At 56.1% G+C, this 16,593-nt stretch overlaps 1 protein-coding gene across 11 annotated transcripts in view; it reads right to left on the bottom strand.

The window, feature by feature from the left end:
* Window positions 1-16,593, bottom strand: part of PRKCA (protein kinase C alpha) — a 355,119-nt gene that overhangs the window by 52,287 nt on the left and 286,239 nt on the right. For all 11 annotated transcript variants that reach the window (XM_067021352.1, XM_059048527.2, XM_059048528.2 and 8 more), the window contains 2 exons: window positions 1,887-2,021; window positions 974-1,147 (listed from right to left, as the gene is read on the bottom strand). In XM_067021352.1, coding sequence (XP_066877453.1) covers window positions 974-1,147; window positions 1,887-2,021 — 309 coding nt within the window. The remainder of the gene's footprint in view (window positions 1-973; window positions 1,148-1,886; window positions 2,022-16,593) is intronic.

Here is a 16,593-nt window from a genome sequence, read left to right as displayed (position 1 = left end):
GCTCACTTCCCTCCTTGGCGCTGCCTAGGAGCCGCTGCTGGGAGCAGGGGGCCGCCCGGCCGCCGGCAGTAGGCTGACCCGCAGTGGCCGGGGCTCCAGGGTGCTGCTCTGCTAGGAGCCAAGACGGCTACTGAGCACCGAGCCACGTCTGCCGGAGGACAGCCGCGGAGGCGTGCAGAGCCCGTCCTTGGGAATGGCCTCACTGTGGTGCCATCTAAACGTTTATACTTCTTGTACGTTACTCGCAAGCACCACGCCAGGGCCCCATAATCGGCGGACTGGCGCTTTGGAAATTATTTTGTCCTCTCTTTAGTGAACCTACATGGCGGGGCTCAGCAAACGTGTTCTGTAAAGGGCCAGACAGTGAATGTTTTAGGCTCTGTGTGTGTCTTGTAACTACTCAGCTCTGCCTTTGTAGCACGAAAGCGGTAGATGCTGGGTAAGTCAAGGGGCAGGGCTGTGTCCCAAGAAAACTATTTATGGACCTTGAAATCAGAATTTCATCTAATGCTCGCACGTCACAAAACAGTACTTTGTCTAAACCTTTCTCAGAGCTCACAGGCCATACAAAACAGGCCAGGCTGCCACCCCCTGCTGTGCGCATTCGAGAACATACTCTGTCACGACAGTGGGTCTCCTGACGCTCTGACAGCTGGACCGGGGCCTTAACAAGCCGCGACTGTGGGCTGTTTTGTCTCTCTAGGTCTGAACATATTGCCTGGTGTGTGTTAAGGACACCTTTGCTCTCAGCGTTCACGGAACGAAACGGAATTAACGCTAAGTCTCTGAGTAGGGCGCTCACAGAGGGGGGGACGCCCCGAATCTGCCAGCGGCGGCCAGGCTGCTCGGCAGAGGAGGACGTGGGGCCGAGAGGTCCCCACGTGTCGTCTTTTCCCAGCCTCTTCCCAGGCGGGAGGCCGGCTCGGACTCCGAGGACCCTGGGTGGTTGGGGGCAGCCCTCGAGGGTCCTTACCACCGTCTGGAAGCAGGAGTGCAGCTGCGTCAGGAACGGGGGCTTGTCCAGCAGGGCCAGCACCCGCTTCTCCACCATGGTGCACTCCACATCGTCATCCTGGATCACCACGTCCTTCTTCAGGATCTTGATGGCGTACAGCTCCTCGGTCCCCTTCCTGTCCGCAAGCATCACCTGCGGGCAGGCCGAGGGCAAGCTGAACACTCCAGGCCCACGGCCGGCACGGGGGCGGGGAGCCGTGCAGACTCGTCAATATTAATAAAGCTCCACCTCCCGTGCCGGTTTTGAAATCCTGCACGTCGTCGCCGCGCACGGAATTCCTCAGGCTGCCTGGTTGCTAAGCTGCCAGGGTTTATACTCCGTGCGGGCCGCTGCCACACGAGGGCGCCACGGCGGCCGCTGAAAGGGACACTCAACGCTCCCTGCGGGAGTCTTGCCTCGCGCACGTATTACGGGGGCCTCCTCAGACCAGAACTGTGACTGACCTCGGTACACGTCTCACAAGGCAGGAGCCAAGTCCAGAAAAAAGGGGGCAGGATCAAAATCAGTTCCTGGGTCTATCATGAGATACGGGAGCAGAGAAGCCAACGTAGGTACACAGGGCGACCGCTGAAGAAACCCAGTTCAGCGCTTGCTCACTATGAGTCAGCATGTAATTTTCAGTTGTGAAAAGTACTCAGCCAACGCCTTGGAGCGCCCCCTCCTTCATGCACCCAGAAGCGGAGACGCACCGGGAGCCTCGTGTGGCTTTTTGGATACAGTTGTTTTTAATGAAATGGAAGTGGGAAACCACTGAGAAACCTGCGCAGAGAACAGGGAATCTAAAGGGCTGCTCTGGAATCCTCGGGGAGAACAGGACTGACCCCAGCGTTCTCTGCCGAAGCCCGGCCCGCCGTGGGCCCGGTTCTCTCACCTTCCCGAAGCTGCCCTTGCCCAGCACCATGAGGAAGTTGAAGTCGGTGAGTTTCACTCTGTCCAGGTTGTTGGAAGGCTGTCTCCTGTCCCCAGGACTAATGAGTTTGTTGCCAGCAGGGCCGAGCTTGGCTTTCTAAACAACAAGCACACACGTGAAAACCGTCAGTCGTTCTCCCAGGGAAAAAAGTGACAGTAAACTCTGTGGCTGAGCTGGATACTGTGTGGGGGTGGGATGGGGTGAGAAAGGGAACCAGGGTGATGAAGCATCTCTTCCTACCTCCGTGGCTATAACTCATCCTCAGGGCAACATTTTCAAAGGACCAAAGAGTTGCCCGTACCCATCACAAGACGACTCTCTATGTCCTTTTATTTTAAAAATTAATTAATTAATTAATTGGCCGCGTTGGGTCTTTGTTGCTGCGCGCGGGCTTTCTCCAGTCGCGGCGAGCGGGGGCGACCCTTCACTGCGGTGCACGGGCTTCTCATCGCGGTGACTTCTCTTGTTGCGGAGCACGGGCTCTAGGCGCAAGGGCTCTAGAGCGCAGGCTTCAGCAGTTGTGGTGCATGGGCTTAGTTGCTCCACAACATGTGGGATCTTCCCGGTCCAGGGCTCGAACCCGTGTCCCCTGCATTGGCAGGGGGATTCTTAAACCACTGCGCCACCAGGGAAGCCCGACTCTTTATGTCTTTAACTGAGAATCAAGTCATAGGACTCTGGCAAGGGAGGGTTAATTCTCATCCAGGGATGGAAAGGTTAACTTCTTGGGGAAAACAGGGCTTTGTGACAGTTAATGTAATAAAGAAAGCAAACTGTGTAATGATGCTTTGCTTATTTGCAGATTTTCCAACTTAAGATTAATCTGCAGAAACCCACGCAAAAAGGGAGAGTGTGTCCTCTGGAGAAAAACTGCTTACACGGCAGGCCATGGGGATGATTTATTGCTACTTTAAAAGGCACAGTAAGAAGAACAGAGGGTGGGTTGGTGTTTGGCTTTTTTTAGGTAAAGAGTTGGACTCGTGAAGAAGGGTGACACGTGAGAGCATCTGGCTTCCCACGAAGCCCACAGCGCTCTCTGCACCTGAAGAACCCTGGTTCGTGACCTGTGAGTCACCCAAAGGAGTTCTCGTCCACTAGACTCACGCTGTGTAAAGACCACCCCTCGTTACTCTCACGGGGAGTTAGAGTCTCAGGTCAGAGGTGAAAGGTGCAGAGGAGGCAAGGCCAGGGGATCACACGGGGCCGTCTGAGTCAGTGGAGGGGCCCGTGGAGGAACTGGAGCAGGTGCGGGCTTCCCCACAGGCGGAAATCCACCTGCCAGGGAGGGGCCGGTTGCCGGTCAGCAGCTGGAAAGGCAGCCCGGAGCCAAATGGCAAAGACCCTTGCTCTGGACCTGTTCTTAATGAGGGGTCCAGCAGACCTGAGCAAGGGCAGCTTTGGCTCCCAAGAAGATGGCAGGAGGTAGAGAAGGCTCTCGAGGCATCGCCCGCCCCCCCCCCCCCCGCCTGCGCAGGGGCCCTTCGCCCACAGTTACTGAGCGAGCTGCCTGCAGCCGCTCTGCTGGGGAGGGTCTGCGTTTGCAGAAGGAGCCCGTCCGCCGCCCCCGGAGCCCCAGGCCTGGTCCTGCACTCGGCACGAGCTGTGCACTCAGCGTTACGGTAGAAGGAAGGAAGAAATGAAGCCTGATCGTGTTCATCACATGCTGGGCTGTTAGGTGACGCTTTTCTCTGATCACAATAACCCATTCGTAGAGAGCTCAAACCCTGGGGCTTCAGTGCCAGCTCTGGTGAACTGAGTGAACCCATCTAAGCAGAGGCACTAAAACATGGAGGAAAGATGGCCCAACTCTTTTGCTCTAAGGCTGGAGGTATTTAAGGCAGTTGTCCTAGGGCCCTAGTGACAGCACATGTGAGAGGTGGCGGGAAAGACGTGTGAACCCGGGACCACTGGAAACACGGATGCGCCACAGAAACAAAAGCTGAAGGAGACCTCAGCAGGCCTCCCCGTTGACAAAGGGTGGAAGGAATTTTCAGACAGACCTGTGAGAAGGAGCCAGGACGTAACCACGCGGCTTACATTCACCCCCCTCAGCTGCGGACCAGCCCTGCCCTCCTAACATCGGCCCAAGAATGATTCCAACCTGATAAGCCTTCGGGTTTGTGCCTGCATTTAGAAGGAAAATCAGGGAGTTCACGGCGGTTCCGACTGTGCTCCTCTGTTCCGCTCTTCCGACGGGTACAAAGAGAAAAGGGGTCGGAAAGAGGCGCAGAGACTAATTTCATCGGGAACTTCACGATGGCGTCTGCAAAGGCGCGGATGCAGCGGCCTCACGCTTTGAGGTGCTGGGACGCCTGAGGGGGCGGCAGGAAACATGCCCGCTGCCGCCGAGCGCAGCTGAGGCCCTGAGCGGGCGCCCCGGCAGCCCCGGCCCACCGTCCCCGCGCCTCCCTCCCCTGGCGCTTCTACCGCAGTGCAAGAGGGGACACGGGCTGATGCAGCGAGGCCTCCCCGCGTCCGCCGCCTGTACCAGGTCCGCGGCCTTGGTCTCATTCCAGGGACAGGATACCCCCGCGGCCAGGAGCTCGGGGACCTCTGAAGCCCGGACGCTGCTCTGAAATCGGTGTGTAGGCTCTGGGAGGGACGGCCGGCCATGAGCCCGCGCCACGGTCGGCCCCCAGCGCGCGGAGGCCCCCAGCCCCAGGCGGCCGGAGGAAGAAGCCGCCGGGGGCCCTCAGGCGGCGGCCCTGCCCCCGAGGGCAGCTCGCCCCACAGACCCCCTCGGCCTCAGCCCGCCGCCCGGGCTGCCCCCCGCCCAGGCCCTGCGGCCCCCGCAGCTCCGAGCTTTCGGAGCAGCTCTCCGCACGGCGGGAAACCCCACGAGCTCAGAATCTCATTCTTCCGGGCGGGCCCGAGACGGGGCTGGCGGAGACCCTGTGGGCCCCTTGGGAGCCGCGTGTCTGGGGGCGGCAGCGAGGCCTGGGGGCCGGAGGGCAGAGGACCCCAGGAGGGGCGTGGGCACTGGCTGGGCCTTCTCATCCTTCCCCCCAAGCTGTCTGCGTGCGGCTCCGCCCCGGCCTATGCCCCCCCCACCCAGGGTCCAGCCACGTGTCACGGCGCCCTGGTCTCCTCCTAACAGCTCCCAGGGCAGCTGGCGAGTGTTTATTTCCTGCGTCTTTAGGTGACTGACGTCTCACTCGACAGCGAACCTGTCATGCCAGATCCGCCTTCAGACTCGTCCAGAATCCGCCCTCTCCCCAGGGCCTCCTTCTCGACCGACCTCTCTGGCCAGTCCGGTCACCACCCGCCCTCGCCATTCGCTGGTCTCCCCGCTTCCACCCCCCGTCCGCTGCCTGCAGGGACCCTGTTCCAGGGGGTCCTGTCCTGGTCCCCGACGTCCCGTCTGGCGGAGAGAAAGGCCGAGCCCTCCCAGCGGATGAGGAGACCCGGCTGGCCTACCTCGGACCTTAACTGCCACCCCTCTGGCCGTCTGTCTGTCCGGCCTCGGGTCTTTGGTTGCCCTTCCCACAGGGGCCTTGCTGTCTGGCTTGTCCCCAGATCCAGCTCAAGCGGCACCCCTCTGTCTTCCTGATGTCTCTCCATCCTGGGGCCGACACGGTCTGTGACCGGTCCACGTGCCCTGAACCTCCAGCTCTGCGCCCCGTGCTTGCCTGGACTGGCCCACAGCTGCTGTCACGGGTGTCATGTCATGTCACGTTTCCCCAGAAGGGTTGAGCCCCATTCCCATTGAATTCTTGTCCTCAAAACCTTGTGCCAGAGTCGGCTTCCGGGAGAACCTCAACACACACTTGTACCTTCTTCTTGGATTTGCTGATCTGTCTTCCTCACTAGACTGTGAGGTCCTGGAAGACGGGGGCCATCTTATTCCTCTCTGTATCTTCAGGCCCAGCAGTCGTGGGGCCCGTGATTATCCACTCACTGAGTATCTCATTCACTCACTCAGACACATGAATTCATGGGCCGCACGGGGACTGACAGCGCCGGACGAGGCCAAACCACGCACTGTACGGTCAGCCTGCAGCTGGGGCGCGTGGGGGAGATGACAACCGTTAACACAGAAAGGCAGCAGTTACCAGGCAGTCGCTTCCGAGAGCTGCCCCTGACGCTGTGCATCTGGACGTTCGTACGTGTCCACGGTTCCTTCCCTCACGCCGTCACTGGTCGAGCTGGGGCGGCCACAGGGAGGGCCCGCGAGGGCGTCCCCGCCTCCAGGGAGGGTGACCACGTGGTGACCGTCCCCGGAGGCCACGCCAGCCTGGCCGGCGGGCCCTCGGTAGAGCTTCTCTGCAGGGACGCGCCTCCGGAGAGAGGGCCCGCCGGGGTCCTGCACTGAAGAACGGCGCTGACCTGCGGAGCCCGACAGGCCTCTGAGCAGGACAGAGAGGCCTGCCCTCCCCGGCTCGCACACTGTTCACAGAACTCCGGGTGTCAGGGGCGTGCTTCAGACTCCACCAGGAGTGCCAACAAAATCAACACAGGTCCAGGGGTAGAGGGTCTCACGGCAGAGCTGTGGGCAAACCCATGAGGCATCACGATAATCGTGCTGACACCTCTCGCTCCCAGCAACGTAAACACGACCCGGCCCAGTCTGATGCCCTGCGGGGTCCGTGAGCAGATGGGAATCCAAGCCACGGAGACCGGAAAGCCGGGTGCCTCCTGAGGGCTGAGATGCAGAGGACAGAGAACACCACCAGGGCTGCTGATGCTCCGTGCTGAGAAAGCTCCGATGGTGAGTGAAGAAAGTTGATGGAGGGCCGGGCTCTGAGCCGCAGCCAATGGCATGGAGCTGCAGTCAGGCCCCGGCCTCCACCCCCGCAGGTGGGACGCCTCTCAGCCCTGACGTCCCGTGTTAATTTCTCCAGCAAGCAGCAGCCCGGAGTTCGCAGCCTGAGTCCCAGCTCAGCACACACAGCGCGTGGCCGGGCACAAGCCCCCGAGCCCCTCGGAGCCTCTGGTCCGCCCTCTGTAAGACGGGATGGTCCTGCTGGCCGTCCTCTTGCCGGGCCCTTGCGGGGAGCAGATGCCAGGACGTCTGGCACGGGAACTGGTACCCAGCAAGGGCTCGATGTGTGGCACCTCTCATCCTTCTTCCTAGTCACCTCCGTTTTCCCAAGAGGGCCTACTGGAGCCCCAGCACAGAGTCTGCTCAGCACACAGTGGGTCTTCAGAACCGCTGGGTCCTCGTGTGTGACTTCAGAACACAGTAGCGTGTATTCCACAAATATCTGTGAGTCCGTCATGCCTCAGACATGGGGGCGAGGTGCTGAGGAAACCAGATCAATAAGTAGCCTCTCCTCTGAAGAACTTGCAGTGCAAAGGTCCTGTGGTCCGTGGACCAGCTGCATCAGCGTCACCAGGTGCTTGTCAGAAATGCAGCCTCTCCGCCCCACCCCAGATCTACCAGATCAGAACATACTTTTTCAACAAGACCCTCAGGTGATTCCTGCACACATTTAAAGCTTGAGATGTGCTGACCTAAGACAATCGAAATGTTTCTCCCGCAGATTCAATGATCCCAAGACTGTTTTCACCTCTAAACACCTTCAATTATCATAGAAATCAAAGGCAGCTCTGGAAAGGGCCCCTCACTTGGACTCTAAAGAGCTTGGATCAAATCTTGGCCTCATCCATATTTGCCGTGTGAGCCTCAGCAGGTTACATGGCCTCTCTGGGGCTTGGGTCCCTCACGTTTAATACGGGGGTGATACGACCTCTACCTCCCTGGGCGGCACTGCAGACGAAACGAGGAACCCTTTTCAAGAGCCGCCACTGCAGCTCCTCGCGGCGCACCCTTCACCGTGGTCTCCCTCCCTCTGCCCCAGGACGCAGACACCGCCGGTGCCTCTACCCCAGGCGCCCGGCGCACACCTGCTCCCTGACGGCGGGTCCAAGGCCTCGGTGAGCTCAGCGTTCTGCCAGCCTGGTGCGTGGACCGGAAACCCTGTGCCCCGAGGGTATGTGTCGGGGCTGCGGACAGACTCCCCAGGGGCTCGGACCTGTGGGGAGGTCGAGGCGTGTCCCCGGGGGCTTCCGTGCCCTCCTGGTGGGCAGGACAGGAAATGGGTCTCAGCTCCGAATGCTCACCCCGACTTCTGAAGAATCTTATGTAGCCCCCGAAGAGGCTGGGCTAGGACCAGGTGCAGGAAAAGACCTCAACTTAGTAAAATGGCACAGAAAGTTTTAAAAGAGGAAATAAAAATGGAAACTATGTATAGTGTTGCAGAATAGAATAGTGACTTTAAATGCTGAAGCTTTAGCGTGCCTTTTTTTTTTTTTTTTCCAATTAGACTGAAACACAGCATGGTTTACTGGCTATGATTAAACAACTGAGAACCCAGGGTCCTTAGGCTCCTTGAAAGATGGCGTATCAGCGTGAGGCCCAGGCTGGCATCATGGTGCTAACTGGACTACCAGGACTCGAGAACAGGCAGTACTGTTTCCCCAATGGAAAATTTTACTAATAGCCGACACGTGTCTCATTTTACACGACAGATACATTCTTGTCAAGTCATGACCGTTTGCCATCATTGGAGGCGTTCACAATTTAAAGGACTCCTAGTGTGGCGTTTCTACAAGTCACACGGAGTGAGTCGGAACACTGTAGAGGACCCCAGTAGGTCTATCCTGCAATCACACAGCCTTTGGGGAACCCTCTGAAGTTTGCTTTCACGTTCAACTACGTTCTAGTCGTTCCTATTCGGTAAAAGTGTCTTCGATGACACACACAGTATTTGCTAGCATAGTAGAAAATATGGCTTTGATGAATATATTTATCACAGACGTTTGTAAAGTGTAGAGAGAGGAACCTGACGATAGAAGGTTCTTCCTATTCTAAGATTCCGAAGGCAGACAGGCCAACAATGACCAGGTGCAGGGCCAGAAGAATAATCGTAAATTTCTTCTACAATTGTTTTTTCTGCTATAAAAATGCTCTGTGTCTGTATCTGCACATCTGAACGACCCTGGCAATGTAAGACTGATGGTGCTTTGGTGCTGTTCCATCAGCCAGGGCGTGGGTAACAGAAAGAGCCGGGCCACGTCTAACCACGGGCCCGCACAGCATCTCACCTCTAAGGTGACCTGTTCACCTGCAACCAGAGCAACGTTAGTTACCTACCACTTACGTGTGGAACCTAAAGTACGACACAAATGAACTTATCTACGAAACAGAAACAGACTCACAGACACAGAGAACAGACTGGTGGTTGCTGAGGGCAACGGGGTCGGGGAGGGAGGGACTGGGAGTTTGGGGTGAGCAGGTGCAAACTAGTGTATAGAGGACGGATGAACAACAAGGTCCTACTGTATAAGCACAGGGAACTATATTCAATATCCTAGGATCAACCGCCCGGAGAAGAATATAAAAAAAAGAACAAACGTATGTATAACCGAATCACTTTGCTGTACAGCAGTAACTGACATAACATTGTAAATCAACTACAGCTTAATAAAGCATATGTTTTTTTCTTTTAAAAGAGAAATCAAGAAGTTTCAGGAGAAGAAAACCACAAAGGAAAGCATTTTCCATGACACTGTTAATGGAGTATGTCCTGTGTATTTCTCATAAGCCACAAGTCACACCTATTACCTCGACTCAGGAAGTGGGCAACGGGTTAAGATGATATGCTGCTTAACGGGCATTATAGCTTCTGGGTAGCACAGTCAAGAGTAAATAAAACGCCTGCTCTTCTCTGGCTAAATCATTTTTCATCCTCTGGAACATGCCAGGCATGCACGCTGCCCGAGGGTCTCTGCACTTTCTCCCTCTCTGCCCACACGGGCAGGGCATTTCCCCATCTCTGCTCAGGTGATGCTTTAACCTCAAGGCTTCAACATGGCACCCTGTCGTCCCTCAAGCTCTTCTCACTACCTATTTATATATTTCTCTTTCTCCCTTTGTCAGAAGGAGGGCGGGAACCTCATCTGTTCTGTTCACTGATGTGTCTCCAGTGCCCAGGAGACAGCCCAGGGTGGAGTGATCCTCAAATACTTCTGGACTGAATGGAAGGATTGTGGAAGGCAATTCCTTCTAATATGAAACTTTATGAAAGGCAGAGTTATTGCTTTTAAATAATTTCTATAAGAATGCTGCTTCTTGTTATAAAAGTAATATGTGTTCAGTTTAGAAAATTTAATAGGCATGGATAAGTTAAAAAAAAGACAATTTAAAATATCCATTATTTTATCACGAGATAATCGCTGTGAACATTTTGTGAGACATGCTTCTAATCCTCTCTCCTCATGTTTTCTTATTTGACCTGCACACAAATTGATTGTTTGTAACCTGTCTTTCCCCTGTGTATGATGTGATCTTCTTAGGCTACAGGCACTCCTCTACCGCGTGGCTGTAGGGACCGTATGATGCCCCCCGCATCACCGTGTGGCTCTCCTGTGCTTGATCTAGTCTGACTGTTGGACACCTCGGTTGTTTCCAATTTTCACTGTCATGAACGTGCAGATGAACAACTTTGTGATCCAAATCTCTGTGCACACAACCCTATCTCCCCAGGGTAGGTTCCTGCTGCGGAACTGCCGCGGCAAGGGGTCCTGGTATTGCAAAGGCTGGTACGTACACAAGGCCGGACAGTCAAATCTGGCCGCGGAAAGTCAGAGAGAAAGGGGGCGAACCCAAAGCCTCAGGGCAGACTCACCCCTGAAGGCAGGATCTCGGTTTCTTTTAGGTCCCGTGTCTAATTCCGCGGTTGGAATCCCTAAGAGCACTTCCTGTCCAGATCTGGCTTTTGGTCTACGTGCTTTACGTCAGCCGCCAAGATAGAAGCACATCTTCACCCCCAGATAACATGGAGAGCAGTCTTGGGAGATAAGTTAATTGGTTCAGAGAGTTTAACGGTGGTTCTTAGGTAAGCGAACCCCTCAAGTCACCCCACCTCCTCGTCACGGCAGTACACTCCCAACTGCAACTGCCACCTCCCTACAACCTGTGTCCTCCTACACACCGGTGTGGACACCTGCCACTGGAGTTCTCCCCTGGGTTTGGGAATCACGGGGAGACAGCGAATCAGAGGTGTGTGCCATTTAGCTGCGGGAAGGGGCCTCGGGACCGGAGCCCTGCGGCCACAGAAAGTCCTTGAACAGGTCGGACCTGCCTACGGTCCAGGTGAAGAAGCTCCTGTCCAGAAAGCTAGCTCCGCTCCCTAGGGCCTCGGAGCTGGGTCATGACCGCACCGGGCAGGCGGAGAGAAGAACGCCGCCCTCCTCTACATCTCAGTCCTCGAGACAGGGCCCTGGGTCAGCCCACAGAGGGTCATTCCCCGGTGCTAAGACTGAGGGAGCTTTTAGTATTTGAAAGCAAGTTGGAAATAAGCTCATCAAGGCCAACTGCAATACACATGCGGAGGCTGAGGCCCAGGGGGCCTAGTGGACGTGTCTCAGTCAATGTTCCTCCCTGGCTTCTGAATCCAGAACTCTGATCTTCGAATTCAGTGCTCATCCTCCGATATCTAGGGTAGGCAAACGTTTTCCACAAGGGGACAGAGAGTAAGTATTTTCTCTGCAAGCTGACCACCGTTTCCGTCGTAACTACTCAGCCCTGCCCTTGCAGCGAATGAACGGGTGAATGAGCGTGGCTCTGTTCCAGTGAAACCTTATTTACAAAAACAGGCAGCAGCCAGAGTCTGGCCTGTGGGCTGTACTTTGCCTGCTCTTGCCCCCAGCCACGCAGGTTGCCAAATCGTTCATCCTCATTTGCAGTTAGATTTAAACACAGTGTCTCTCTCCTTGCTAAGCCAGCAGAACGGCCACGATTAAGAACCTCAAATGCACCTGAATTAATTAATACTCAGCCTCTTCCACGACCAGCGCAGGAAAAAAAAGCTGTTTTGCAGCCAAACAGCATAGTGAGCGGAGCGCTTGTTCGGTAGAGCAAAAATTTCTGGGGAAACCACATTAAGTCATTTTCTGGGTGAGAAGTATTTTCACGGACACATCCAGCTAGGCTGTTGCTGCTGCTGGACTCGCAGGCAGCCGGCAGGCCTCTGCTGTCATGGCAACCGAGCCACACTCTCGGGGCCGGTGACACATCAGCACTTTGCCCACCGTGGAAGATACAAAGCGTCCGGTTCATCGGGAGCCGAGCGTTACACACCCCCCTCTGGCGTCCGGCGGTGTTGCTTCTCCGCAGGCAACCTAGTTTCGCCCCCGTCTCCCAGATTTGCCCCTCGACTGCGGACACACGCCTCAGGCAGGCTCATCCACGACCGTCAGGTTGTAATAGTGCGGCCGGTCTCACCTGCTACAGAGGTCCTGGAAAGGCTGCCGACCTTAGCTCTTCTCCCCAGTGGCGGAGGACCCAGCCTTATGTGAGGAGCCGGAACCAAAAACTTTATCTTTTCTAAGTTGTTCCATCTGGAAAAAGACCGTCTTTCTCTGACCAGGGAGCCGAGGGCACACACCCGCCTAATGCCAACCTTAGAGGAAAGCCTGACGGGAGCGCTCACAGCCACAGCCCGTTACTGGTAAAGGATCTGGGGCGCTTCTAAACCTGCATCCTTCTCCTGCTAAAAACGCCCCCCTCTGGGGTCAACACGGCGCTGGCTTTGTAAGTCGGCTGGGGCAGGGTCAGAGCCGAATGAACTCACGATGCCATCAAAGTAAATGATTTTCCAGACTGCCGGTGATATTGCTTAGAAGTGGGGGCGCCTCCTCTGTGCTAAGAAAGCAGAGTAGATATGAAGTGGGCTGGACTCGGCAAGAGGAGACTGCAGGAGCCACTGGGGCCTCGAGGAACCCTGGCCGCCCCCCCTTTGCAGGACCGTGATGGTTCCCTAAAAGCAAGGAACAGCCGGGAGCCCAAAGCGAGAGCCTCATCTTCACGCCCACCGAAAAATAAAGAGGTGCAGTAAAGTTCACTGCTGTCTTCTGGGTGCAGGTTTTTGTGGACTCTTTTATTTGCAAATCTTTACTGCCCTCTCGTGGTATTTATTTTCCGGACCGATTGCATTTTGACTGGGCTCTTAGCAGAAATACGCCCAAGTCGACTAGTCTGGCCCCCAGAGGTTAACGTTCCCTTAAATGCTGCCAAATGGCACAGATAAGCTGCAAATTCTACCGTCCCAGCTCTACCTTTAGAGAGGGCGGCTCAGATCTCTCATGTGAGAACCAGGCCTTTGCGTGATGCCCGAGTATGTTTCAGAATTGCCATGTACGTGATTTCTAGAAAACAACAAGGACCAACCACTGTCAGACGTCTCTCTGTCCCGAATCTCTTGCCAAACCTCTGACTGGGCCCAGACTCTGCAAACCACAGATGCAAAACGTGGTGACAGGGAGGCTGTGAGGGTCGAGGGGGCTGGCTGGTGTGGTCCCCTGAGACCCGTTGTGTCTGTCTTACAGGCAGAAGCACAGAATAAGCTGAGAAATAAAGAAATGAGGCGAGTCCCAGGAGGGCAGAATTCCGTGAAATGGCCACCCCTGGGGAGTTAAGCGATCACAGGACGTCAGCCCCCCAAAACCCAAACCGTAACTGGCGATAAAGCCCAGATCCTTGGGTAAAGTTCCAGACATTTCATCGCCTCAGCTGCTGCAGGCAAGGTGGGAAGGAGCGGGCACCTAGCAAAAGACGTTGGAAACTTAATCCCCGTGGAGGTCAAGACAGAAAAAAAAAGATCCTTTCCCTGAAACGCTGAATACGTTTGCTCAATTACTCAACTTAATTTTTTTCTAAGCCGCCTCTAATTGACAGCGGCAAGGATTCTGAAAGCGGGGCCGACTGCAATTAAATTTAGCACACCATTTCCATAGTCGTTGATTTCATCCTATCTTCGCTGAGCGTTTTTAAACTGCACCCGTCTTTGAAAAGGAGGGACCTAACGATAGCTCAACGGGACACCTGCTTCCAAGGCTGCTCCGGCTGTCCCCTCGCGCCGCTGCCCCGCACGGCCATCGGCTGACAGGGGGCCCGGGGGGCCACATGGATGGGACTGCTGACCTCTCCGGGGCCTCGGCTCCTTCATCTGTAAAACGGGCTCAAATTCCCCACCTCCTCCTGTGTAGGGACCCCGCCCCGTCTACTCAGGAGCTGCCGCCGAAGGAGCTGCAGTACCAGGAGGAGGCTTCCACCCCGAGGCCGCAGCGGAGAGGAGCAGAGAGGACGCGAGGGGGCGAGGAGGAGCCCTGCCCAGTGACCGGGAACTCCCAGCCCCCTCGGGAGACGCGGCCGGCAGTCCAGTCATAGTCCAGGGCGTCTCCTCCGAGGGTCTCGTTTCCAGGCCCGGAGGAGGCCCTTGAGGACGAGCTTCGGGGGAGAGGATGTCTCTGCCCCGGAAGCAGACGGGAGTCTGGTGTCAACAGGCTGGGGGAGAGCCAGTAAAATGTAAGTGGATTCAGTTACTGTGACCCCACGGGTCCCCACCGGCTGCCGGGACCCGGGGAAAGGTGGCTCGAGAAAGGACCAGCCCTGGTGAGGACCGAGACCACGGCTGGGTCGCCCCCCCACACCCGCCCCCTCTCCGGGGCCACTGGCCACACGCTCCTCTCCAGACGTCAACCGAGAGCACTGGTCCCGGGTGCCAGCCGTGGACTGACTGCCGACAGGTCTACCTTCAGAAAAAGCCACGAGGAAAAGACTGGCTCACGAGCCAGCGAGGGTGCTGCCACGGAAAGAGATGTGAACGAGTGACGGGACCCCACTGCCACCGCCGGGTCAGGGCGACCTCCCCACATCCAGCTGACGTTTCCCGTCTCAGGGGGAGTCATCTGGGTTTCTTGTCCTACGACCCCATAACAAAAGCTGCAGGAAACAAAAAACACACACCCAGCACAAAGCGAGCTGGCCAAGAGGCTTTGCGGCCGGCACCTCCTGCCCCCGTTTTTAGGTGACCTCCGGGCAGGAGGGTCTCCCTGCTCAGCTGCAGGCGGGGGCCGAAACCGCTCCCCCGGGAAGGGCTCCGTGTGCCGGATGCACCCGGGGCCCCGGCTCGGGCCCCCGAGCTGCTGAGAAAGCCCAACAAAGGAAGGTTCCTTTCGCTCGGTGACAGCTTCTCAGGAAACAGCGACGCTCAGGGGCACGTCCACTAGGGCTGCAGCCCTCAGCCCTGAGCCCGGGGCGGGACGCAGGGAGGATGCCGCGAACAGCGGCGGCGGCCACATCTCGGTGCGCCTTGCTCTGAGCGCTTGTGACACTCACCCGTTTAAGCCTCTGCCCGACCCTAGGAGGTGCTACTTGAATCGTCCCCATTTTAGACCTGGACACGCTGAGGGGAGTAGGACGGCCACGTGGCTTGGGCTGGTGGGGCTGGGTTTGAACCCGGGAGGCCTGGGGCTCCGCAAGGTCGGGTGAGAGCAGTGCTGCCGGCAGGCGGGGGGAGGACAGTCCTTCTGGAGGGGCCGCCCCTCCCCGGAGCTGGAGGGGTCACGGTCACCGGCCAGGAGGGGCCCAGGGAGCTGAAGCCCTCACTCTAGTCCTTTCTTCTCCCTTCTCTCTATTTCCCTTTCCAGCCACATCTGAGTTTTGCACCAGCTTCTCCTGTCCGTTGGGAAACACAGCCCTGTAGCATGTGTATTACCTCTCCGTGGAGTCACGAAGCTTCCGGCGCAGAAACAGAGACGGAACCCCGCTGCGCAGGCATACGTCATGACACGCAGAAGGCCTCTGGGTCTCGATTAGGATCCGAGGACCAAGTGTGAGTCCAGCTCATCAGAGGAGGGAGAGGGGCCCTCACTTGAAATGACGGGGGCCAGACGGCAGGCGATCTGTCTGTCTGGAAGCAGGAGCTGACCCCGCGCCCAGCATGATCCAGAGGAGTGGCCGACTCCTGGCGACGTTCCTCGAAAGCGGACACGCCACATCGTGTGACAAGGTTTTAAAACACACGCGACGGGGTGGGGGGCAGCGACACAACAGCTACCACACTCTGCAAAGACTTGTGAAACCTCAAAGGATATTGTTTTCCTCCCCATTTCCAGTCACCTGGGTCACTAATCTCTTATGGCCCCTTCCGGAGACACACCTGTGGTGTCAGGCACAAGCTCTGGAGGTGAGAAACTCCAAAAGCAGGATTTATTAGATGTTTTCTTTAGTACCGGGTTTTGGAAAGACTATTAACGTTGCCTCTAGCTTAGGGTAGGGGTGGGATTTCTTCTTGCAAATTTTGTGCCCAAGTGTTCGAGTGTTTAAAGTTTCCACTCGCTTCCAATGTGAATATGCTGTAACAATCTCGGGCTAATTTAAATTATTAACAAAAGCAGTACACTGAGAACACAGCTGGTGTGTGGCCCTGACCAGCTCCCCAAAAGACAGCGGTGCTGTCAGAAATGACAACAGAGCAGATTTTTTAAATAATTTACATGCAAGTTGCAAAATTCCATTGGATCCTTTGGGGACGGAATGGTTGATTAGGTTACAACAATTAAATGAGTTGGGAAGAAATGAGAAAAAAATGAAATAGAGGTAGCAGTATGAAGCCAGGCATGCGGAACATCAGAACAATTTGATGATTTCAGCCCATGATATATTTACACTAATCTTGCAGATCAGCACACACAGGTAGTGCAATTACGTAGCGCTGACTGCATGCTAATGTAGGCGTATGCCTAAAGCAGACTGGAAATGGGTCTTGATATGTGATTAGAAATATGTATTACCAGAAAGAAAGGAAAATGTGTTGTCAGTTTACAGATGCACTCTTTCCGTTCATGTGCTGCTTTCCAAATTGGCTTGAACTTCTCATGA

The sequence above is a fragment of the Kogia breviceps genome, chromosome 19 (genome assembly GCF_026419965.1).
Source record: "Kogia breviceps isolate mKogBre1 chromosome 19, mKogBre1 haplotype 1, whole genome shotgun sequence".
Lineage (NCBI taxonomy): Eukaryota > Metazoa > Chordata > Mammalia > Artiodactyla > Physeteridae > Kogia > Kogia breviceps.
This window is presented reverse-complemented; position numbering and strand designations above follow the sequence as displayed.